At 45.6% G+C, this 26,058-nt stretch overlaps 1 protein-coding gene across 1 annotated transcript; it reads right to left on the bottom strand.

The window, feature by feature from the left end:
* Positions 1-231: 231 nt before the first annotated feature.
* On the bottom strand, positions 232-24,646 carry Cpsf100 (cleavage and polyadenylation specificity factor subunit 2). Its single transcript, XM_089561497.1, has 16 exons — positions 24,356-24,646; positions 20,637-20,902; positions 19,900-20,145; positions 19,260-19,348; positions 16,624-16,722; positions 15,783-15,905; positions 14,815-14,982; positions 11,655-11,752; positions 10,571-10,658; positions 8,940-9,046; positions 7,337-7,422; positions 4,853-5,097; positions 4,025-4,193; positions 2,841-2,896; positions 1,147-1,281; positions 232-351 (listed from the first exon to the last, which is right to left on the bottom strand). Exons 1-16 carry the CDS (start codon positions 24,502-24,504, stop codon positions 259-261), a joined length of 2,217 nt encoding a protein of 738 aa, XP_089417623.1. The 5' UTR covers positions 24,505-24,646; the 3' UTR covers positions 232-258.
* Between the last annotated feature and the right edge of the window lie 1,412 nt (positions 24,647-26,058).

Raw genomic sequence — 26,058 nt, 5'->3', positions numbered from 1 at the left:
GCGTGGTGGCGGCGTCAAGAAAAACGGGACGTGTACTATAAACTAATTATTCCAGGTATTTATTGCAAGGAGACAATGATATTTTATTTTTACAAGGATGCAGCCCTCGGTGAAAAAGAACTGACCAATGGCAGGCGAGGTTTTCCAATGAAATGGTGAGACAAATTAGTAATCGGATGAAAAATTTAGGTAACAATAAAATATGCAAACTGTCCTTGCAAGATGCAGAAGTGTGTGTTGAATGATGAGGCTTTATTTCTAAATGATGGCGTATTGCTGATACAGGATTTCACGGACTTTGAAGTAGTCTTCGCAAAGGCAACCTTCAATGTTGATTCGACCGGCTTCGTTCTGTAAAAAGTTAGGAAAATGAGAATCAGATGAGAAAAAAAAAAAGGCCGTGCAAGCTGCAAGCTATCAGACAAGCAGTCCAACAGTGTGACATTTAAGAGCTGAATTAAATTAATAATCATTTTTGCGACTGCCTCACTAAAAAAAAAAATCACACAGCTCACAAAGCAAACATGAAAAAGATACCTATTTAAATGTGTCTGCTTATGTTGCAAAAACTTCTACTAAACATTCCAAAACTACCAAGCACCTACAGCAGTCACTCAAATGGAAAATATGCAAGGTACCAACAATATTCTAGTTAAGTAATGCAAAAATATGTAAATATTTTTCTAAACATATTCTGTCAACTGGGACCAAAATTAATGCACCTCCCATCAAAGTGCCATAAAGTTGCAACAAGTTTTTTATAATAAACACTCTGAATTTACCAGAGGCAACAATTTTGCCTTTAGATTATTATTTTTCTTGCATTTGTATAAATACAAGTTTTTCACGCTTTGCCTGAAAAGTTTTACACAATTCTGGGAACAACGCTTGCCAGGATGTTAAACACCCTACAATGACCTACATCTAACTCTCGAGTTCAATAACAGAGACTACAGACAATTGAAAAGGTCACCTCCACTACCTGAGATTCTAGTGAACGGCATTTCATGATTACTTGGTAGACACACTAGAACCAATCTGTAATGTTTTCTTTTTCTGCATGATGCACAATATTTAAGGTGGAATCAAGTTGCATTTCTTCAGTTAAGACAACGCATATAGCTCGACACAAGCGGTGATACTGACCCTTCGCACAGCCACGATGCCGTTGCAATAGAGAACTCCACCAGAGAATTCAGCTTGGACTCCATTACGGAGGAGAACTTGCTTGAAATCGGAGAGTTTGAGTTCATTAACAAAGATAGTCGCATGCCCAGGCACCTGCAAAGTTGTACGGATGTTATAATTTGGCCAAGAATGAGTACTAGTACTAAAGTTGTCACTGTTGAGCAAGCTGAAGAAAAAGCCACAAGCACCTGACAATGTGACCAGTCCTTTTGCCCCATTGGCACGAACATTGGCATGAACATTGGTACAAACACTGGTACCAACATTGGCACGAACAACACAGCACGGCTTTGCACACAAAACAGTTGTTCCTGTAGCGACCAAAACTTGTGCTTGCTCTCTAACTATCTGTACTAACACTACATCCAGTATTACTGTTACAGCAATGACATGGTGAAAATTGAGGATGTCTGCCATCATGTTAAAATCATGTACATCAGCTTAAGGATGTGCGACAATGCTAGGAAAGTGAAATACAATCAAACCTTGCTATAACGAACAGGTAAAAAATCATAAAACAGTCTGACACAGCAGAAATTCGTAATACAAAATTTCGCCACTCTCACAAGAGGAGTGCAGTTTAGACAGTGCAAGGACGGAAACTGGTAGAGACCTTTCCAGAAGTTTTAGCACCGTTTCAGAGCCGCTTGCGGAGATTGCTGAGGCCGCAAAAGACTGAGCGCCAAACAGCAGTTAGGTTGGCTTCCCTACCAGCAAGTGGCGGTGAAAGGTCAAATGCCAACTAGGGTGGCTTCTCTGCATTACAGCGGTGTCGCGTGATAAATGGGATGGCAGGTCGAAAGCTGTCACAGTTTTCGTCACATCTGCGATAGTCTATGTGTGCACGATCGCTGCTGGAAGGCTACAACCAACCGTGCCGCTGGTTCCTGGGCACTATCAATGGGCGAGAGAGGCGCAAAAGGGGGCCAAAAGCCTGGCTACCAAAAGTTCACGCTGCTATATCATCCGTGGTACTGTTGGCAAGTGCAAGATAAAGCGTGACTCGTGGCTCGAATGTTTGCCGCAGCACCACCGGTCACTTGCGTAGTAAGGCAAAGACTGCCACCTGCCATCCCAGTGGGTGCAGCTTGGCACTTGGCAGTTTGATACATCGGCTTTATGACAAAACGCTTCCAATATAAAGAGTAAAAATTGCTTGTGTTTGTTCAAAATATTTAGGGTCAGTTTGATAGCTAATAATTCGTAACAAACGTGTTCATTAAATTGAGGTCTGATTGTACTATGTGAGAATCTGACATGTGAGAAATCATGTGAGAATCTGACAGAACTAGCGTTGTCCTCGTTAGTAGGCCAGTGATCAGAGGTTCAGTCTGCCCACGGGTGCCGGCGAATGTTTTGAACTGCTGCGCTCAACTTGTCAACACAGCAACAACCACATTTAGTACACATTACATTCCTGATCGCCTGATGAGTATCAGATGCTGTTTCGACGAAGAAGAAGCCTTAACCACAACTTTGTGAAACTTTGGTTTGGAGTACAATTAAAATTACAAAACAATCAAGACAATGTGCTTGACTGCTTGCATTAGTGCAATACAATAACAATTCATTCCTGATGTAGAGTTCATTGTCATGTCGTTGTGATGTCCCCTGTATAGAGGCACAATGCCACGCAGTGCAACAAACTTTACCTGACTAGGTGGCAGAGGCTGGAGTATGTACATGCTGTCCCGAGGCTCGTCCACATCTATAACAAAGCAAAAATAACATGATAACATGGCTGGGGCATGTAAATATCAACAAAACAAGTGTGCTAGAGCACCCTACCAGCACAGCTTTCTTAGTCGCACCAAACGTGAAGTTCTTTATAAGCCTTGCGTTTTAAAACCAGGGTGCTGAATGCTTTAATGTTTGTAAGGTTACAGGTAATCAATTTTTCCTTTAGTGGACACAAACTATGTTTGCTACTTGTAGAGGGTGCGTATGCTTATTTATTTTATTTTATATTTTATTTACAAAGGACTGCTGGCTCTTTGCAGCAAAGCCTTCAGCAAGAGCGGGGTTAAAGTTAAGACACATTGCACAACAGAAACAAAACAACTGCAGTACATGTCACACAGTAAACACTGCAGGAAAAGAAATTGGAAAAAAATGTTACACAGACCAAAATACTAAGTTAAAAACAACAACGCATTTCTCAATGGAATTGTGGATCTCTTGAAATTAAAAAACATAATCCTGCAAAAGGCAGCACCAAAGCTAAACTCATGTTTGCACTTAACATTTATGAGAACAGTATAGGCCCAGCCACAGTTTGCACATTTACCACATGCCAGTAAGGCTTCCTGTGCTTCTAAGAAGATAATTTGGTGCCCCTTCTTGAAACTTGATTTGAATCTACCATACCTGCTTTCCAACAACTACGTGGCTCAGTGGTTATGGCGCTCGGCTGCTGACCCGAAAGACACAGGTTCGATTCCGGCCGTGGAAGTCGAATTTCGATGAAGGCGAAATTCTAGAGGCCCGTGTACTGTGCGATGTCAGTGCATGTTAAAGAACCCCAGGTGGTCGAAATTTCCGGAGCCCTTCACTACGGTGTCCCTGATAGCCCGAGTCGCTTTGAGACGCCAAACCCCATAAACCAAACCAAGCCAGAAAACTAAGCATGCTATGTGGTAACAGTGTGGCGAGATCAAAGGAGTAGGGATTCCTTGAGACAGATATATACAGCTAATTTCGTGGTTTTAGGTATTATTTTTTTTAATGACCAAAAAAAAACAAAAAACAACTGACACTATCACTAGTGTTGGTCCTTCCCTAGCGTTAGTGTCTCCGGCAGCATCACTGGAAGGCACCAGTGACAGATGCCACTCACCGAGGATATCTTCCTGCATTCCATCGGGGGCCAGGTGCTCTTCGGTTGCAATCTCACCGTCCAGCCAGGCCAGCTCAGCATTCTTGGCCCGCGAGAACTGCAGTGAGCTCACCAGCGAGTCACGCAGCTTCACCTGGTATATGTGTGACTCGGTCGTCGCATCCACCAGCTGCAAAAGGCACGGAGACCCACCAAACCATCGACATTATCAGTTAGGTTAGGTCTACCGTAGAACAAAATCCTATGCCCTCTTTAGCACCAATCACATCCTCCCTATTCCTGAAGATTTTCTCTCATTAACACTTGCTCCTCTGCTGCGGGTGATTACACTTCCCCTTTTGCAGTATTCACGGCACAGGCAGGTCTAATATAAAAAGGAACAGTCTGCTCGCACACAACAACTAATACTGTTTTTACTTTTACACTGAAGTTACAAATGCCTTATCGGCCATTCCATAACCATCCAAAGCCATGGACCATGAAAATGTCCATCCAAAAGAAAACTGTTTAACTAAAGCAGCAAGGGGGCTAGTTGGCTGTGCACTGTGTTTAATTAGCGTGCCAAAAATATTAATAAGGTTGCAGGGGTGAAAAACAGAGACCATGAAGACAGAGCGTGCTCAGTCTTTGAAGTCTGTTTTTGTCCGTTGTAAGCACCTTGTCTTGTCTTAGCTGCACAGCACTAAATGAACAGAGCAGAAAATTGTTTAGAACAAAGTGAACATTGGCTGAATGTGGATGACACACTCCCTTTCATATTGGAGCTGCCTGTGTGCAATTCCTTGCCCAGCTTACTCGCGGATGAAACAGCAAAAGAGCAGCACGCACCTCGTTCATCCGCGGGGTGAAGACGCGGCCCTGGACGGCGCCTGAAGACCGGCAGAAGGCGGCCATGGCCTGGGTCGCCTCGGGGCTGCCGCGCACCAGGATCACCCGCTGCGGCTTCATCATCTGCACAATCTTGCGCACCGACTCGCCATCCGAGCGACCTTCAAAGTCGATGAACTGCAGCGACGCATTCACGTCCAGCTGCAGGGAGGTCTCCAGGCACTTGGTCGGCACCTCTGTCACATCTGCACGAGTCATCATCATCATCAGCCTGACTACTCCCACCGCAGGGCAAAGGCCTCTCCCATGTCTCTCCAATTAACCCTGTCCTTTGACAGTTGCGGCCACCGTATCCCTGCAAACTTCTTAATCTCATCCGCTCACCTAACTTTCTGCCGTCCCCTGCTACGTTTGCTTTCTCTTGGAATCCACTCCGTTACCCTTAGGGACCAGCGGTTATCTTGCCTTCGCATTACATGCCCTGCCCAAGCCCATTTCTTCCCCTTGATTTCAACTAGGATGTCATTAACCCGCGTTCGTTCCCTCACCCACTCCGCCCTCTTCCGATCTCTTATTGTTACACCTATCATTTTTCTTTCCACAGCTGGTTGCGTTGTCCTTAACTTAAGCCGAACCCTCTTCATTAGCCTCCACGTTCCTGCACCATAGGTGAGTACTGGTAAGATACAGCTGTTCTATACTTTTCTCTTGAGGGATATTGGTAAGCTACCATTCATGATCTGAGAGAACCTGCCATATGCGCTCCACCCCATTCTTATCCTTCTAGTTATTTCCCCCTCATGGTCCGGATCAGCGGTCACTACTTGTTCTAAGTAGGCATATTCTCGTACTACTTCCAGTACCTCGCTACCAATTGCGAACTGCTGTTCCCTTGCTAGAGTGGTGAACATTACTTTGGTTTTCTGGATGTTAATTTTTAGCTCCACCATTCTGCTCTACCTGTCTAACTCATTGATCATGCTTCGCAGTTCATGTCTTGAATGACTTAGCAAGGCAATGTAATCAGTGAATCGCAAATTACTTAGGCATTTTCCATTAACTCTTATCCTCAACTGTACTCATTTCAGGCCCCGGGATACCTCCTGTAAAAAAGTAATGATGATGAACAACTATTTGATATTTAATGGCACGAGAGAGGTTTGTCCCAAGAACGCAACGGCTGACATGTTTCGTCTCCACAAGGCGGGTTCGAAAACCCTTTCTTACAGCGAGAGCTGTTAATGACACCATTCCCCAGATCCACGACGCTGGCGTAGATATCCACACAGAGAAGGAGTGTGACAGGGTAGGAGGAGTGAGGGTGACGATGATATGAATGTTAATGCAACAATGCAAGAGGCATGTGGACATGAATACACAACGGGCGAGACACGCAATGCGTGCCAAAAGCAATGACAGTAAAAGGAAGCAACATCGTGCACACAGCAATGTGAAGCAGCTACTAACTGGGTTCTTGCATTATGCAGCACAACATACACATTTTCTGCTTTTTCCCAAGCATTTCACCCCACAGAAAGTAAAGCACCGGGCCAAGAAAAACTTGTACCCATGGGGAAAACTGCCTAGCGCCCACCAAAACTGGGGATCAAACCCTGAACCTCCTGCTCAAACCAGTAGGACATCATGCCATGGTACGTCAGTGCACCTCACAGCGAGAACAGCCACCAGCTTTCGTAGCAGCTTTGGTGAAGTGCTGACTTCTAAAGCTAGCTCCAAGTTCTAGAAACAAACCTCATGCTTCCTCGATCACACTGAAAATCTCAGTGATGCCAAACTTATAATTCACCAAAACTAGCTTAATGCTTCGGTCAACGCCCAACAAGGTTTGAAAGAGTTGTTTTCAACAACGTTATGGTTTGCACTGAATCTGTGTTTATGCCCTCCTATGTCACGTGGTTGCCTCTCATTTTTTTCTTGTAGTGTCACTTATATACAGTGTACCACACTAAACTCTCAACTGTAGTTCTTTCTAATAAAATACATGTATAGATAAAATCACTTAAAACTGCCTCTGAATTTCTTCACTGTGCACGGTAGCACATAAGCTGGCTGGCCAAAACTGGTCACTCGTGCTTTCAAAGCAAACTGACAGCAAACTGTCCTTGTAGGAATAAAATCTCCAGTGAAACGAAGGGCATACAGCTCAACTATGGTACAATTAAGTGGTGCATAATAAAATTGCAGATAGAACAAAGAAAACAACACACCCCTTCAAATGCAAACATAACTTAATTCTCACGAACATTACAAAGCAATAGCTACGGTAAAGCAACTTCAATGCCCCTTCAAGTTATATTACAACAGGCTTATCTAGGTAGTACAGGCTTGCACAGGTCACCATTAGTGTTGCGCTGCAACCTCAGAGATGAGTGACCTGGCAGGCGTCAATCGCTGAGGCCATATTAGTTCTGATGACAGGCCAGTTAAAGGATTAATGGCTGCAGCATTCGAACATGCACTCACCTTGTGTGAGGTCATCGTCTTCAGCCTTGGTCTCATCCGCCTCCTCTTCCTGAGCTGCCTTGTCAACCACCACAAAGTCTTCCGGCCTGCACACATAATGCACAAGATAGAGCTTTGTAAGTTTGAAGCCTGCCAGCAGAACCAGAAGTGACAAGGAAGATTTTTTTTTTCTTGCAATCAGTCTTCTGCTACAAAACTCCTCTCTTCTTGCGACAAACAACGGCTAGGTTACAGAATGGTGCCATAAATAGTCGACCCTAATTACCTACCATAATTACTCAACTCTAACAAGCACCCTTTTTCAGGAAAAAAATAATCTAGAAATGACATCCATGTCACAATTGAGTACGAAAATGAAACTACGCCAGCAACACACCCTATGACATCAGCATCACAAAATGGCGGGTTGGCATTTTTAGTGCGTTGATATCACCACGTTGCCTACAGCAGTCACGAATGCCAACAGGCCTCACAAACATTTGAACTGCATGGCCAGCAAGGCTCCAACCTGGACTTAGCCAATCTGGACTTGAGCCAGCATGGAAGCGACGGTTGCGAAGACATGCCAAGTTCACGACGACGCCGGGTTGCAAAAAACAAAAAAAGGTGATTTTGTGCCTGGAGGTGATGGTGGCTGTAACTTTATTTTGAAGCGGAAAATAAAAGAAGGTCCTCAAGGGTGGGCTCCTAGTTGCCCAAGAGTCCATGTGTCTGGGCTTCACGAAGGGCTCTGCTCACTAGCCATGTTTGGCCAGGTAGTTGAGCAACTCGCAGAGCGGCCTCACAGGAGAAGGGAGATGGATTGGGTATGGAGGATGGAGTAGGCGGACGCAAGTGGCAATTGGACCACCTCACATGCTTTTGGTGTTCCTGAAACTTATGCGCATGTCTGGTGGAAGCAAAGTTGACTCGGAAGGGTTTCAACGGGTGAAGAAGGACCAGTTTCAAGAAACACCACGCAACGCGATCAAGCGTGCCTCGCTTGCGTGGTGCATGTTCCAATCTGCCAAGGTTAACAAGGCCTCCAAGAAGTGTGCAATTTCAAAGGCCATGAACGGCACCGAGCATGAAATGCTTTGGGCTATGGAGAGCGACAAGGAGATTTCTGACCGCGACAATGAGTGGTGATGATTTTGTCGGCCAGATGGGGAAAGGAGCCAGGCAGTGGTGCCGTTTACTTCGGGACATTAGGGCAACTGCAGTAAAGGTTGGCTGTTCCAAGTGAGAAGAAGATTCATTGATTTTTATCGAAGGAAAAAAATCTCGTGCACGAAGGCACTACACTTTTTCTTTTTTTTTTTTCCAGACAGTGAAAAACGGGTGCGTGTTACAACTGAGTAAATACAGTAAGTGCAACGATGGTGCAGCATTTGCCGGCAGTACTAAACGACACTAATCCTGCCTGCAGCTAACAGTAACCTCAGCCTTTCGCCGTTGTTTTCCTGCTGTGTTACAGAATGGGAAAAAAAGAACACCTCCGTTAGGGAACAGAACACTATCCAGCACAGGCAAGGCAAAATGGAAACTTGCGCAGAATAAAACCCAATGAGAACACGAAACCGACAGCAGTTGAACAGAAATATACATGACAACACCCACTGACCGGATAATTTCTCCATAGTCGTCCCACTTGATCTTTTCCTCTTTCACCGGAAACATGAGGTACGACTTCTTGGCCTGCTTGAAGAAGCCCATGCTCTTGGCCTTGGACTGCGGCAGACAAAATAAAACCGGAATGAAATTCACAAATGCAAACTATATTTGATACTCTTGCAAGGCATCATGTATGCAGAACCTGCAGCACAAGGAAATGTAGGCAAGGCATTAATGTCCACCCTCGGTGAAAAGTTTGTGCAGCTGAATATATTGGGGAAGAAACTTCTTTTAATGCCATCACTTCATACAGCCCAACTACAGGTGTGCTGACTAAAAAGTGTGACGCTGAACCAAAGGCAAGATGCCCCAGATACAGTAGAACCCCGTTCATACGTTTTTCACCGGACCGGGAAAAAAAAACGTAACAGCCGGGAAAATGCAACAGTGAGGAAAGCACCGAAAATTAATGAAAACAGTGCAGCTTTGACTAGAAACAATTTATTTCCGCAAATTGACCCTAGGACTTTAAAAAATCGAGAATGGTGGATTGCAGTTTCTTTCGCTCGCTGGAAAGAACAACGCGTTTCTCAATAGCAAAGGCCGCATTGCTGTCAGCGTCGCTTTGCGGTGCGGCCACACCACACGCACGCAGCAGTGCTGTGCAGTTCACGCGCTCACTGCAGTCCACGCTGAAGCGACGTGCACAGCGTCAAGCACTGAAATGTTCGTAGGCTGCTCGCCGCGCTGCTCCGCGTAAGCCACCCTGGCTGCCTGTCGACTGCATTTAGTACGTCCAGCTTTTCCTCAAGGGAAAGCCCTTTCGGCTTACTCAACGCTATCACGCCATCAAAGCACAATAAAGATGTTGTTGCAGACTGAGAAGGATGAAAAGGAAATTGCACGGGCCCTGCCGACTGGACTGGCTCCAGCCGAGCCACCACCGCTGTCACTTGCAGATAAAGGAGAGTTAAAAGATAAAAAGAAAGAGTGAAAGAAAAGACGGGCTGATAAGCGACCGCAGCCGCGCCCCTCCTCCTCACCACCTCCCACGATAAAGATCGCCGCGTTCGGCGCGCGAGGCAGATAGCCATCTAGTGGCGGCGTGCGGCTTCTTGCAGCCAGTTCCGTAGCCAAGCCTGGCCAAGACTCGTCAAAAATCAAAATGACGGTTGGCGCGCATTGCCCGGTTGGGTTCGGGGAACCCGGTTGCGACGTATCATGCGGGATCGTTTCCTCGGCTACGACGTAACAGCGGGGTTCCCAATACATTGGATCCTATGGAAGCTATGCCGGGACCCGAAGAAAACGACGTAACAGCCGGGAAAACGCAGCAGTGAGGAACGTAACAGCGGGGTTCTACTGTACAAAGAAATTAGAGTTTATGCTTCTTCACCCAAGCAGCATTGCATGCACTTACAATGATAGGTGTACACGTCTCAAACATTACACAACACGCACTACAGTATAAAACATCTGACAAGAACACCACGCCTAGTCTTGGCACATGTTAGAGAAGGCTGCAGTTTTCACAAAGCACTCCTCTGAGACTTCAAACAGCTTGCCAACACTTAGGGTATCCGTGGCCATTTTAAAAATTTGGCAATGAGAACTCAACTAGTGACACCAGCAGCTGCCTACCTCTCCTTTAGGCTCCGGCAGAGGCTTCTTCTCGTCAACATCCATGTCATCCTCACTTTCTTCGCTTGAATCAGACACGTCCAGCTCCCTGCAATAGTAGAGGAACAGCTCGAGACGTGCGCCTGTGTACTACGAACCTCAATATGACTTACAATGCATAGCAGTACATCAACATTCAAAGTACGCTTACTCCTTTACACTGACTGCTAACTGCATCAATTTCCAGCACCACTAGGCCCACACTGTTTTGGGAGATGAGCTCCTACCGCACCTTGTACATTGCAGCTCATGTTGAGTGCGATCGAAAGTACACGTCGCGTAAAAAGTGAACTGCGCACTGCTTCAGTGATGTGGCAACCTGCAGGAATTTGCGGTCATATTGCAGACTTACACTGTTTACCACTTGGCCTACCTATGCCACCTAGACAAAGGCTATGATAGACAAGTCTACAGTTAGTCAGCGACACTACCATGCCTATGTGTGAGCGTATCATTGCTACATTTTCTGTGCCATCGTACTACGCCTCCGAATCTACATTTACCGCATGAGTTTGACATAGCCAAAGGATAAAGTCAGGTTCCATTCATTGAGGGAATGATTCAGGCATGACACAGAAACTTATACTGAGATAAACAGTAGCAGCATAAGACTTAAAAAAAGAAATAAACAGTTGGTAAATATAGGCCATGGTGCGCGGCGCCTGTATTATTTCACTCGGCAATCACAACAGTAAATAAAGTCACCTCTTTAATGTCTGACTGCATTAAACAACCTAGTGCATCAAAAATCTTGAACTTGTAATTTCGTCGACTCCAGCGCAGTCGCGACACGGACAAGAAAGACTGACACAAACACAAGTGTAGTCGTCAGTATGTGTAAGCAACAAGCCAGCCGCTACATATAATTTCGTCTTACGATTAGGTTCGAGTTAAAGTAACAAGAAAGTCTTTAACAACGAACAACATTTTTGTCGTGGAGGAATTCTGTGTGGCGGTTCTGGATGAGGACGGAGCTCCACAGCGGAGTTAAGTTTCACCCGACCATAAAAACGGGAAACAAGGAGACCCGGATGCGCATACTCACGTGTCTCGCTCGGCCTTGTGACGAGCTGCGGCCAGCTCCTTCTCTTTGCGCATGTACTCCTCCAGTTCGGAGCCTTCCAGGCGGACGCGCTTCTTCACCTGTGAGGCAGCGGAACTGAGCTGAACAAGGCTCATGGCTTAAAAAATTTCGAGGGGGCACTTTGGTGATCTAAAGTGCGATGAGGCGAAAGCCTTTCCCGCGTCGCCCTCCAGCAACCTTACGCTGGACAAGCAGAACTGCACATGCGTTGGCAGGAAGTCCGCGTAGCATAGCGGCTAGCACGCTCTGCTATGGAACGGAAGGATGGTGGTTCGATTCTCGCCGTGCACAAGATTTTAGGATTTTTTTTTTCTGGTTAATGACTAGTTAGTCATGATTTGCGTCTAGTAATGACTAGTTATGACTTTCACTTCAGATGCAACGGACGGGCAGACAGAGTCATGGCCGCGAGTACGGGCCATTAAAGGCTTTCGCCTTAATACGTGCCATGTGGATAGGTGGCGCCATCTGTTGCAAACGCCACAAATCACAAACGTTTTAAGTAATGAACGGATGGACAGAGTCATGGCCACGAGTACGAGCCATTAAAGGCTTTTGCCTTAATATTGGGCCAGTGTGTCACATCACTGCACATACTGTAGGACTGGCAGCTATGTCAGCTTGTCCTGTAGCTTCGCTACAGAGTGGGTTTATGGCGTGGTAATTTGAGTCCGTCGCATCAAATGGCTATGGAGGTGCTACGCCCTTATTGACACACTCAGCTCGAAATAGCTAGTGACATTCATTTGGGGTTTGTTAGATCCTGTTTTAGAAAAAATTCAACCGGTAAAAAAACGAGATATCAAATTCGTGGTCTTCTACACGAGCTTCTAAGGGGAATAGCTATTCTTTTGTTGCTGTAGAGCTACCGTTTCAGCATGCACAAGGAAGATGAAGCGGTGAGCATGCACTAAAGAATGCTCGGAACCTTGGCCTCAGCCGGATACTGCCGCCGCCGCTCTGCCACTATCTCCTTGAAATACATGAAAACCTGCCTTCCGTGCAATGGCTGGGAACATCTATTGCACTTGTCAATAACATTACCTACCTTGGAATAATTCTAGATGAGAACCTACACTGGAAGCCATACATACAGGCGCTTTGTAAAAAGTTAAGCTGTAGCATGCTTTGCACTGTACAAATGCCGAGATTATTTTAGTAATGACATACTCAGAATTATTTATTTCTCAATTTTTCAAAGCCAGTTATCATATTGCATCGAATCATGGGGCCACGCCTACCGATCTTATTTGGAACCACTTAGGGTCTTGCAAAAAAGGGCAATTCGATTCATTTCACATTCAGGATACAACGCCCACACTGCTCCTCTTTTTAAACAGATGGATATACTGCCACTATAATCATTACTTGAATACAGGACTGTCTTGACAATACACACATGCCTTAAGGACAATTATCCGCTACACTCATCGCTGTTCTGTATCCCAATACTATACACTCGCAACGCCACTCATAGAAATTTCCTTCTTCCGAAAACGAAAAATGTCTATGGAGAAAGAAGGATGGCCCATGTTGGTATTAAGCTGTGGAACAAGCTTCCAAGTGAACTCAAACATTGTAATACTTTTCCTGTGTCACTGAAGAAATATTATAAACAATGAGTGAAACCAGCGTTTTTTTTTCTTTTCATGTATTTTTGTGTGTTTGTAAAAGAGGCTTGGTGCTCTGAATATTGTCTGTCTATGTACCCATTTATGCCTTTCTAATTTCATGAGCTTTTATATGTATGTAATTTTTGTTATGCCTGAAATTTTTCTTTTAAACTGAATTGCATGGATCCCAACTAGCTTTTAGCTAGGGATCCAGATGTTTTCACAAACATGCCTTGTATGAATGTTGAGAAATAAAATTGAATCAATCAATCAATCCTTTCCGGGAGCCCTTTAATAAACGTGGCCGCGGTCGCCTCCTGAGCGACCTCCACACCGACCTCTACATTACATCCATTATTTAGTTATAAACTGCTTCATTATAGCAGTAAAGGGTGTCTGACCGCGGCAACATACTTCCCGCAGAATGATGACAACTAGGCACATGCAAGGCCAACATTCGGAGGTAAATGGATACCAAAAACAATAATATGGCACTCTTTGAGATAGCTTCACCACTATGCTCGGAAGTTGTGAGGAGAAGTAAACTTCCAAGTCCTTGAGGCCATGAGGCAAAGCACGCGGCGCACACGAAAAAAAAAAAAAAAGTTGGCTATGAACACAGAAAGAAGGCGCAGCGGGCACTGAGAAAGGAAAGTAGGGAAGGGAAGAAAAGGGAGAACATTCGCAGCACGGCAGCGCAAAGCACAGGGAAGCGGCGGTACTGCTCATGCAGTGTCACGCGCTTAACAACTCCCTTTTAAACGATGCTGAGGCTGCGAAAAATGACATTGTGTTTAAGTAAAACTTTGGTTTTCACATGAAATAAAACTCGCGCTATATTAGCAGCTGCATTGTATTAGTGCAAATGTGGTACTTCCTCAAGAGGTAAACAAAGCTGAAATTCTGATGACATGAATTGTGATAATTGAAAATAAATAATTATCACTTAAAGGAACAATAGGAGCCGGCAGGAAGGTATTTGTGAGTGCTTTTTTTTAGAAACCAACACTTTGTTTAGTAAGCAGCCAATTAATTGCCAGAGAGCAGCTTCAAAGTCATGCAATCACCAACAACTGATATAGTAAAGACCCTAATAAATTGGTTTAGTCTGGTTTATTGGGTTTAACGTCCCAAAGCGACTCAGGCTATGAGGGACGCCGCAGCGAAGGGCTCCGGAAATTTCGACCACCTGTGGTTCTTCAACGAGCACTGACATCGCACTGTACACGGGCCTCTAAAATTTTGCCTCCATCGAAATTTGACCACTGCAGCCGGAATCGAACACGCATCTTTTGGGTCAGCAGCATAACCACTGAGCCACCGCAGCGGCTTCCTAATAAAGTAAAGATTTTTGCTGGTCCGAACCACTTTACTATAAAAGGGTTCGACTGTATTCTTTTTTTCTAATTAGTGGAATTTAAAATTGTGCACCACAGGATTCAGGAGGCCTAGCGGCAGAGTGTTCCTCTCACCGTGATCGTGACCATGATCGTGAGCGTGATTCTCACCGTGATTGTGAGCGACTGCTGGTGTGGGTTCTCGATGAGCTGGCGTGCGAGCGTGCCGGGCGCCGAGCGACTGGTGAGCACCACACTGTTGCGTGGGCTACTGCACCACTGGATGAAGAGCTCCCGGGAGAAGCCGCACTCCATGTCCGACATGCTTGCCAGCACCACCTGTGGACGGCCGTGTCTCGAAACACTGCACCACATTTGACACCTCGACAGGGCCACACTTCAACACCTGAATTTCTGACTCTGTTTACTCCAACAATGAGTGCCCTTCTCTTGAGTACCCCCCAACCCCTTGAAAAAAAAAAAAAAAAACCTAATGAAAATTGGGGGTGTCCACTACGTGGGATAGTGCCATAGCAAAAATATTTAGATTTTTGGCTACAAAAATTAGAAGGCGTGTCCGTTTCGTGCTGGCTTCAAGAAACAGGATAGGATAAAAATTTCGAGGGGGCACTCTCATGATCTAAAGTGCGATGAGGCGAAAGCCTTTCCCGCAATGCTCTCCAACGTCCTTACGCTGGACAAGGAGAAGTGCATATGCGTTGGCAGGAAGTCAACGTAGGATGGATGGATGTATGGATGGATGGATAGGAGTGCCCCCTTTGAAACGGGATGGTGGCGATTGCCACCATGCATAGCATGTGGATGGGTGGCGCCATCTGTTGTAAACACCACAAATCACAAACATGTAACGGACAGACGGACAGAGTCATAGCTGCGAGTATGGGCCATTAAAGGCTTTCGCCTTAAAACAATGCTGTGCAGAGACATTTTATTCGCCCTGTCCTGTTTCCTCAAGAAGGCATAGTCCCAGTAACATCATGAAAAGTGGGACTTCAATGAACAGGTGCCCCACAGATACGGATTACATGGGGGGCACGTCATGAGCAAGAACTTCACAGCCACAGAAAGCACAGGGACCAGCCGAAGCTGATGCTATATTCAGAGGCACAAGCGCTGACCTTTGGCTCGGGAACCCTGGCCAGTTCGGCCAGGCCGTGGCAGAGCTGGAGGTGCCGGAACTGGAAGGGGTTGTTGCGGGCGCCTTCGAAGGACCGCATCACCTTGTCACTCATCCACTCCACCTGGACAATGCGTAGCACATTTGCTCCAGTGTTCGTAGGTCATAGCTTCTGTCGCATTCAAGTCCCATTATGTATGGTTGTCCAGACAACGGAAGAGAACACCATGACGCCAAACCACTAATCGTTATCTTTGAATAATCACACTACCGTATGCAGCCAAGAGCAGTAGCAGCCTAGATTGGAAAGAAATGAGAAACACAACACCTCTTCTTCCACATTAATCCACAAATGCGGCAAGCCGGTGCGAAACTCTCAATGCAGCGACAACCTTCAATGTGTTATTAGCAGCAGCATTCTTTAACTCTGTAGATAAAAATTAATCCTAGTTGCAAGCAGGGAGATTACCACATACCAGTTTTGCTAGCCGACTTCAAGTCATATGCACTGAATCCCTCCTCAACTATGACACGTTAGCCAAGTGACTAGTAATGATGATGTCCTAATCAGCCATGCGGGAGAACAATGGTTCTCTCCTCTTAGACACTGTCTTGAGGAACAAATAAAACAAAACAAAACAAAAAAAACAACCAGAAGAAATCACTCCCAATTGCTGCACTTACTTATTTACTTCAAGTATACTGAAGCACCTATTACAGGGCATGAAGGTGATGATACACCAAAAAAATATGCAACAAAGATAAGGTACAATGAATTCTGCCACCACAGCACGGTCTGCATGGTTCCTTGACAGGATTTTCAAGGCATCTTTACAGCTTACCTGTGACTTGGCAAACTCGACCACGTTGTAGCTGACATTGTTGAGCAGGGCCAAGGAGTAAGCCATCAGGCCAGAATCCTGGTTCCGCCAGAGCTGCTCCTGTGAGATGAGCACAAGGAATCAGCCTGACAGAATTCTAAAACAAAAAATGTCACCATAAACCGACCATAACAGCCCATGATACTGTACAAGGTTTCGATCTGTCGTGGAAGAAGTCTGCAGAACCCAAATACTGTTACAACAGACTATAACCACAGACGAGTCTGCCATAACCAGAGTGGTCTTCAAGCCACACATGAGCCTACACACAAGAACATGCTTTATTTGGTTTAACACCTCTGAAAGAAGGTAGCTGTACAACTAACAGCTTTCAATAATATATGCTGCATGCCCTGTCAGTAGGAGGTGCCACCGAAAGCCCCTAGTGGTAGCCGCTGGAACCGTAAGCGGACCACTCATAGCTTCCCGCTGCCACTGCAAGCATGGCCTACATATGTGGACATAATTTTCGGTTTGTGCGCATCCCACACAGTTCATTTCACAGCGAAACAACACACAAGGGAATCACACTGCCTGAGAGTAGACATGCACCTGACATTACATCTCACAGGGATGACAGTGTTAGCCACAGATGGTCATTGGTTAAAGCCTGACCACAAGGCAGCGTTTCTTCCACGTTGCATCACCGTCTCGTCAACAAGCGTTGTTGCTTGGCGCTTGCAGGAGATGGTGGCCAAATGCATGAGGGCATATGAACTGGTGTCTCCAGATGGGGGTGTGGAGAGATCGCGGAGGACCACAGCACGGGGACTGAAGGGCCGTTGCTGCCTTCACAAAAACTGGCAGCGCCTAAGGCGGGTATTTATTTATTTATTTACAGTACCTACAGTGCCCAACGGGCATTATTGTAGGCGGGAGTACAGAAAGAAAGGGAAACAAAAGTAATCCATGCATACATACGTTCATTCATACACTGCGGTTACTGACACGTCAACAACACTTCCTTTAAAACATCTAAGAAAAAAAAGAAGTATGATTCTGTTGCATACATTTAATACGCAGGCTCTGCACGACCTAATAATATACACCAGAACTAAAGCGAAAGAAAACGCCAAACTGCACCGGATGCTCTGGTGACAAAAAAAATTCAGGGGAGCACTTTGTTGACCTAAAGTGAGGTGAGGCGGAAGCCTTAAGCGCGGGGTTGCTGCTTGTGTCACTGATGTGTGGTTAAGATGTTAAGCTTCGCCTCTGAGTGGAACCCAACTCCACAGAACGCCATCGCCTGTTCAGCTGTACACCTTGCTCATCGGTAAATTGGTTTTTGAGGAAAGGAAATGCATCTGTCTCATGTATATCGGTGGACACCTGAACCTCGCTGTAAGGGAAGGGAGGAAGATGGGAGTGAAGGAAGACAGGGAAGACACTAGACACGCCTTTGCTCATTCTAAACTATCGAGCTGGCGGAGTGGTAGGTAGCGTGCTCGTCTCGCACTCTGGAGACCCAGGTTCGATTCCCCACCTCGACCAATTTCCTGCTCGATTTTATTTATTTATCTGGTCTGACTAGAAAGGTTAATTAGGCTAATTGCTTAATTAACTAATTAACTAAACTGAGACTCATTTACCTGGAGCATCGCTATACCATCCCTTTAATTAATTGCATGGTTACTAGCCAAAGCACAATTGGCCCCGTTTGAAATTTGCGCACTGTGACGTCACGACCGTTTCGACCAATTGAAAAGCATGACATTTCTGTCGACAACTTCTGCTTACAACGATGAGGCATTAAAGGCTTCCGCCTTAACATAAAAAACATTTTACAAAATCATCAGAAGTTAGACATGGAACACAATTGAGTTGAGAACGATGAAGGAGGGGCAGTAACAATATGTTCAGGTAAATTATTCCAGTCATGAATTGTCTTCGGAAAGAAAGTGTATTTGAAGATGCTGACCCTACACCTGTATTCCCGGATTTTCATCGAGTGATCGATTCGATAAGATACGTAAGTTGGTGGATTCATGTGTATATGTCCCTGTCAATACCTGTTCTACCCTGGAATATGTTATAGAAGAGACACAATCTGAGATATTTCCTTCTGGTTTCAAGCAGTGGCCGACGCAAGTCATTCCTAATTGTTGTGGTACTTTTTCTGAAGTCGTAATTGGCCGAAACGAAGCGGGCTGCACGTTTCTGCACATGCTCAAGCTCGTTTATGTTTTGCTTCGTGCAAGGATCCCAAGCAGAACAGCCATATTCTAATACTGGACGCACATTGGTCAAGTATAAAATTTCTTTAAGTTCAAGGGGGGCTTGCAGAAATTTCTTCGAATAAAATTAAGTGCGCGGCTGAGTACAGCAGTGGTGTGGATCAATCTGGAAGTCGCTGCCAATGTGTGGCCAGTCATTGGTCCTAACCAATCTGCACCTACGAGGTATTCCTGGTGCCAATGCCGAGACCTGGCCTTGCCAGATATCTGCGTCTCCCTAAGCTGCCTCGCTCCAGGCACATCCAAATTTCACCTCCAGCGATGCCGGCAGCTGAGACGCTGATGTGACACTGAAGAAACGCTGCCTAGTGGTCAGGCCTTTAGGATAAAAGAGTAAACCAAGCACAAAGAGTTCTGTCGTACCAGCATGTGGGCCAGTTCGAGGACACGGCCAGCAGTGTCCACAGCAACCAGAACGTTGCCTCCATTCCGCAAAGTTTGCAGGATGTTGGCTGCAAAGAACGTTGAGAAGTTGTCATCAATACTTCCTCATGAGCAATGCTTTTCTTTCTTTTTTTTTTCAGATGCCGCTTGGGATTACTAGAAATTCCCCAAACTGGGATGCCGAAAAACAAGCAGAATTGTAAACCAAGCAACACGGTTAAGCATTTACCGGCAAAGAGAAGGTAGAAGTTGGAGCAGTGACTGGAGGGTTGCTTTTCCATTAAAAGCCATTAACGAAGTTTTTCGACCCTTATTAACACTGTCACAGTTTCTTCTGACTAACCAATCTAAGTGACAACAACCGAACAGATGACACCTTTACAGCTGCATGCTGACAACAATCAGTGCTGATGGGACAAAGTACTCTCGATTTCTCTCATGCCTAAACTTTGTCTTCTTTGTCTTTGAGAAGGGAAGTTGATATCAGCACACAACTACACAACAGGAAAAGGATATACGACGTGCACGGCTCATTATTCAGGACACCGGCATATGTGAGAACAAAGTAGTCCTAAGTGTCTGACTGATAGAAGCAGCCCAGAAAGGTAGGCCGGCCTACTCATGAGCTGCTCGTCCCGCGTCCTCCGGCGTGCCTGCACGTAGTTGGCGTTGTAGCAGTCGGTGATGAGCAGAGATGGCCGGGTGATGGTCTCCAGGGCGCAGCCGTTGAGGTGCCGCTCCTTCTTGTGGTTAAAGTCTACTGCGTACACAATGTCCTCCTCACCATCCTTCACGATGCGCCACACTGTGCCGCCAATCATGTGCCCGGCCGGAAGTGGGGTGATCGACAGGCCCTGGCCTTTGCCTGCATGCAAGCCATCACCAAGCATTCGTGTCAAGATGCAGGAGTAGCTCAGAAAGTTTGTTGTGAGGTTAGAAACAGCGCAGATCTCCGAGGCTGGGTTACACTGCCATTCAAGGAAGTGATCACCGAGTCCCTTTTTTATCGCTGACGCCCCGAGTTTGAATTGAGTGGTGAGGAAAAATGTTCCATTTTTAAATCTGAGTTTCTCAGCAATCAATGCATCCATTTCTGGCATACAAACATCAACACTGCCACAAAAAGCCAGCAATTAATTTTTCCCTAAAGACAAAACTTAGATGGAGTTGCAATTAGTGTCTTTTTAATGAAAACAATTATTTTTAATGAAGGTACTGCAAATATCACAAACCAAGTGCAGGCAAACAATGTCATCTGTATAAACGGGTCCCCCAGTGCATGGCAATGAAATGCAAAACTGCCGCACACAAGCGAAACTATGGGAGACACGCGCTACAGACATGCTACCCGCTCACCTTTGAGATTGACTGTCTGACTGTACTTGAGTTGAATGATCTTGTCGAAGGCGGCGTCGACGTCGTCGAGGGTGAAAAGGGTGAAGTCCTCCATGTTGTGGCGTGACTGGAACAGGTCGTACATGAACATCTGGCCCATCTTGTAGACGGGGACCGTGGCATAGATGGGGCACTTGAGGTCGCACTGTCCCACCAGGTATGGCAGCGCCCCCAGGTGACCACAGTCGGGAAATGAAAGAAGCACTGCATCCACTTGGCTTGCATGCCTGCAGGGACGATGACATGACATGACATGGCCGTGAAGCCACGTTGATGGATGTGCCATAGGAAACTCAAAGAGAAAACCACTTATTCAAGGAACTTTAACTAACGAAGCAATAAATTCACACAAACCCTGTCAACAATTGTGAACATGAGGAACTTAAAGGAAACTCTCTTCCCAAGGAAACTCGGCCCCAAAAAAACTCTCTTCACTGTGTCGTCTAGTTTCGCAACATGGTAGCCGCAACTCAGATTGCAAAATCAAACATGTTAATAAGTTTGTGAAGTGTGAAAAAGGGGTAGTGTACAAAATTCCGTTGAAGTGTGGAAAGGTGTACATTGGGCAGTCGGGCCGATGTGTTAATGAGCGGCTAAGGGAACACACAATTTGTCTTTGAAGAACGGTACAGGATCGCGATGTGAGTGTGGAAAAGATAACGACAGAAAACAGACAGCACGAAAACTGTGTGATGCAACGCTCCAAGGCACCAGCATCTTGTGCAGGAGCACTGACACGCTTGCGCGAGAATTGGCCGAGGCCTACCATATAAGGAAAAGCGGTAGTTCATGTGTCAGTGCACCATCTGTGACAATATATGATAAAGATTTTGCCTTTTTAGATAAATTACATAAGAGGTGAGTCACCTGTGCCCTTCCTATGTGCTTTTCCCGGGTGTTGGCTTGCACGTGGCACTGATGACTATCCATTCCTTTTTGGTATAAATGTCATGTACTTTTTCCAGAATAAAATCAGTTGAAAGTTTGCGCTCTGTCCTGTCTACCTTGTCTTATTGTGTCGTCTTTCTCTGCGCATAAAAGAAATCTGAGCATGAACCAACTAGCCCCACAACGCATATTACTGGATTAAAGGAGTATAGTCACCAAATTTTCGCTTTCGTGTTTTCTTCCTTGAAATGACGCATTAAACCCTGGTAAACTTAGGCCACCCTGTGGCATTCACCTGCCGCCTATTACTGAACTTCTTGATGGCTGTTTCGGTTCTGGTTTCATCAGTTGAACAATGAGTGTGAACTTTAGTTGATGTTTAGGTCCCGTGAGGAATGACAAATCTCCTGTATAACTGCTGATAGGTCATTTCTTGTCATTCCAGGTCTTGAAAGAGGCTGGCTTAAGTGTTGTAGTTAATCAAAACTACGTATCAATGATTATATTTGTTTTTTAGGGCCTCATATGACCTAAACACAACCACAACAACACGTCGCAGCCATCATTCGGTTCATGAAACCGAAATCACAGCATAACAGAATAAATTCAATTAGAAATTATTTAGTGGTCGTAGGCGAATACCACATAACAAACCATGTATTCTAATGTCTTACACATCACATGAAAAAAAAAAACATGCCACTAAAATTACATGCCCACGGTCCTTGAAAGCCAGCTTTCATTTAATTGATTTGCCTCACTAGACCCTGAAAATCACTCAGCAGTCACGGCAACAGTAAAAGCAATCATTCTGAACACGACAGCAGCTATTTTGCTGTCAGCAAGAAGAATTTTCTGGCTGAAATTCTCCAAACACTTGCCTTTGCAGGCAGCTAACAGCGTCATGAGCACAATGTTTTTTTTTTTTTAGTTTTTTATGGCTCCAGTTCTCCCAACACAGTTCATTTTAGTCGCTACTAAGAGAACTGCCTGGTTGACCTGGCCCCTGCCAGTGACTGACTGCAGCATGAGAGCAGTTCCTGTTATTTCTTGCAGCTGTTCTTGGCTACTAAGCACTTCAGAATGCTAAGCTTAAAAGATACATGTGGCTTGACACAGCCAAAAGCAGAGGCAATGAACAATAGTTTGTGCACAGTGTGACGAAAATTCAGATAAGCTCCGTAGTGGTCTACATGTCGAGCGCGCGGGTGCAAGTCTCGAGCTTGCTAACGAAACCCTCCAAGGATGCACATTGTTTCCCTTCCTCCATTAACCTTTTTTTGTTTATTGATTGACACGTTCTGTTTGATTATTTGACAATGTGATTGGTTTGGTTTTATGGGGTTTAACGTCCCAAAGCAACTGAGGCTATGAGAGACGCCGTAGTGGAGGGCTCCGGAAATTTCGACCACCTGGGGTTCTTTAACGTGCACTGACATCGCACAGTACACGGGCCTCGAATTTCTCCTCCAAAGAAATTCAGCCGCCGCGGCCGGGATCGAACCCGCGTCTTTCGGGTCAGCAGCCGAGCACCATAGCCACTGAGCCACCGCGGCGGCTATTTGACAATGTGATTTTGTTAATGTTACACCTGACTGTTCTGATTATTTTGTTGTTTACTAATCCTATTATGTAACTGCAATTGTTATTCTTGCTGTTCCAGCCCAGGAAACTGCGTTTATTGCTCAATGCACAGAAATTTCGTGCAGCAACTTTTGGTGAAGACTATCTTAAAAAAGTAGCTAAAATACACCACTGCCTGCAGGTGTTCGCTTTCGTGTTTTCTTCCTTGAAATGACGCATTAAACCCTGGTAAACTTAGGCCACCCTGTGGCATTCACCTGCCGCCTATTACTGAACTTCTTGATGGCTGTTTCGTTGATAAAAGTTTCCGTTGATAAAAGTTTCTAACTGTGGTCTTTCCTGAAAGACGATCATGAAAGACGATCATGAAAGCAGTAAAAATCAGTTTTGATGACAAAATGTGATTTGCTTTTCTGCGACCAATCACAGGTGTGTGCTGGGAGGATTTCAGCCCAGAAATTGTACTGGCTGCCAGCAAGATAGAGGCTGTCTTTGAACATCACCACGAAGACATGATACGATATGGTGTGCAGTGTTGCAAATACACACCACAAAATGACTTCCGCTCTGTGATTAAACCTCACAAACTGTGTGCACAGATGCTACAAATCACTCACTTTGTTGTACCCAGCTTGCAAAAGGCTCGTACAGGAGTTTAATGCTGCAAAGCACTTTTAATTTTCTTGCACAGCACAGAGCGAGAGCCCTCATAGCATGCAGCGCTAGTTTTGTAAGTCAAATTTCGTGAAACGCATATGTAAAACTAGTCACAACAGGCTAGCTTTCTCTGCTCGCTACCTTTTACCGCTACTTTAGTTTTACCGTTTGTTTTACGGTGGCTGCCCTAGTTGTTTAGTTCACGTTTTTGTAGATTTACAAATATTCGTCGAGTCCAGATGCGCCCTGTGCAAAGGATCCACAAAAAGCGCAAAACACCACAAAAAAAGAGAAAAGAAACGCCACATTTGTCACGATCTCCGCCACGCATTTTGAGGACAGCGCAAAGTGACTTTCATGTCACCGCCAAGTGAAGCATGCCGAAAGAAAAAAAAAACAAAAAAACTTCGTTTCAAAAGTGCACAGACGCTGTCAAAGAACACAAAAAAGAACTTCGGGTCGCTGAATTATGCCTGTAGAAAAAAAAAAAAGGCGAGTGGTCTATAAAGCGTTGCTGACTTTCCCCTGAAGACACTTCCACAGGCACTCACTTTTTCATTTCCTTAATGGCGTGCAAACTGAAGAACTCATCCCAACCGCAGTCAAGCAAGAACTTAAATTCGTCCACTTGCAAAAGGTAGCACTGCGGAGATTCGTCCTGAACGCCCGATATGGCGTGGAGTTTGATGATAGATGTCATGTCGCTGCACTCGATGTGCTTTAATGCAAGCACACGCACCGCTTTTGTCAAAATAAACACATTTGGGCGAACACACAAGTTCACAGGCGCCGAATCTCCTGAATGAGAGCCGGCACAACGACGGCCATGTTTTGCGCGCAGGCGAAGATTGGATTGTTTGCGAAATTGGCTTTCAATGGCTTGTTCATTGCACTTGCAGCTAACAAGTGGCGCCACCTAACATAGTGCGGGTTGTGTCAAAGTAATATTGGTTGTGTCGCTCTGAGAAAAAGGAAATCGAAGAAAAATTCTCACGGTTGAACCGCTGGCATGTTCATGCTCGAATTTTGCACAGAGCTGGCATTTACTTTAGAACAGCCGAGCCCGAGTATATTGAACCTGGATATGTCGAATTGAACACACCCCGTTGAAAATTTTTCGCGTTTATCGAACTCGCGTCCGCTGTAACGTTCAGTATATCGAAGAGCTCGCCGCCCCCCTGCAAATAGCGTTCCCCCTAACAGCGTTCTTCGATCATGACGAAACTTGTAGTTGACTTGCAGCGCATTAGAGCGGAACGAAGACAACAAAAAAAGGCCGATGGCCATGCTCGTAGTACAGGAAAGAACTCCTCTATTTTCGTAGTACAGGAAAGAACTCCACAGCCCAGAAAACCGGCCTTCGACGGAAATCAGCTTGGTTGGGTTTTTTTGAAGCAAAAATTCAGGTATACTGACACCAACCCCTAATTTTTTTTCAACACAACGGAGGGAAGTTACTACAGTTAGTTCTTTTCGGCTTCGGTCTAAGGGCGAAACTGCTCAGTCGTTCGGCCCGCAGAGCGAAACGCGCAAAAAGAGAGACTGTGACGTCAACAATCCGAGCTCCGCGGACACCTACTGGAGAAATTACGGCTACCTCTAGGTACACACAGAGACAAGGAACAGATTAATAATGAAGACAGAAACAACATCCGGGTAAGACCAATACCACGACACATGGATCCGAATTTACATCATGAAAGACGACAAGCCAGAGTCCGAGCACTCACCAGGGAACTCAGCGACAATCCCAACGTAGTCTACACGGACGCAGCAAAGTACCGATACCAACGCAAAACAATCGCCGTTGTAACAGACGAAGGAGGGCAAGAAATAACCAGCTCAACGATAAACAACCCAAACATAGAAGCAGCTGAAGAAGCCGCCATTGCTCTGGCAATATCGCACGGCAACGCAACAGGACATAACCTCACTATAGTGACGGACTCCAAACAAGCATGTAGAAACTACGCAAGAGGCAGGATCGACAGCATCGCCAATCATATTCTACACACGACGAGAAGACACAAAAACACTAAACATAGTATAGTGTGGGTTCCGGGACATGAGGGGATGAGGGGCAACGTGGCAGCAGACGAGTTAGCTCGAGGATACGTGAACCGAGCAGACTCAGCACTTTGCGCCACAGGCACCTTTGACCCAGTTACCCCCACGTACTCAGATATACTCGATCATTACAGGGGTCAGCGGAAACGCTACCCAGCCCCACACAAAAGGCTCACCAAAGAGGAGG

This window comes from Amblyomma mixtum, chromosome 9 (genome assembly GCF_055824585.1).
Source record: "Amblyomma mixtum isolate Tamu chromosome 9, ASM5582458v1, whole genome shotgun sequence".
Taxonomy (NCBI): Eukaryota; Metazoa; Arthropoda; class Arachnida; order Ixodida; family Ixodidae; genus Amblyomma; species Amblyomma mixtum.
The sequence above is the reverse complement of the archived record's forward strand: the minus strand, read 5'-3'. Positions and strand labels throughout refer to the sequence as shown.

What these genes read in the sequence shown, in the direction of transcription:
- Cpsf100 (XM_089561497.1), bottom strand. Translation starts at nt 24,504, where the DNA reads ATGACATCTATCATCAAACTCCACGCCATATCGGGCGTTCAGGACGAA. An exon ending in TCAGACAGTCAATCTCAAAG is followed by an intron (nt 20,146 to 20,636) that starts GTGAGCGGGTAG and finishes GCTTGCATGCAG; the next exon opens with GCAAAGGCCAGGGCCTGTCG. An exon ending in TCACCCCGCGGATGAACGAG is followed by an intron (nt 4,194 to 4,852) that starts GTGCGTGCTGCT and finishes TGCCTTTTGCAG; the next exon opens with CTGGTGGATGCGACGACCGA.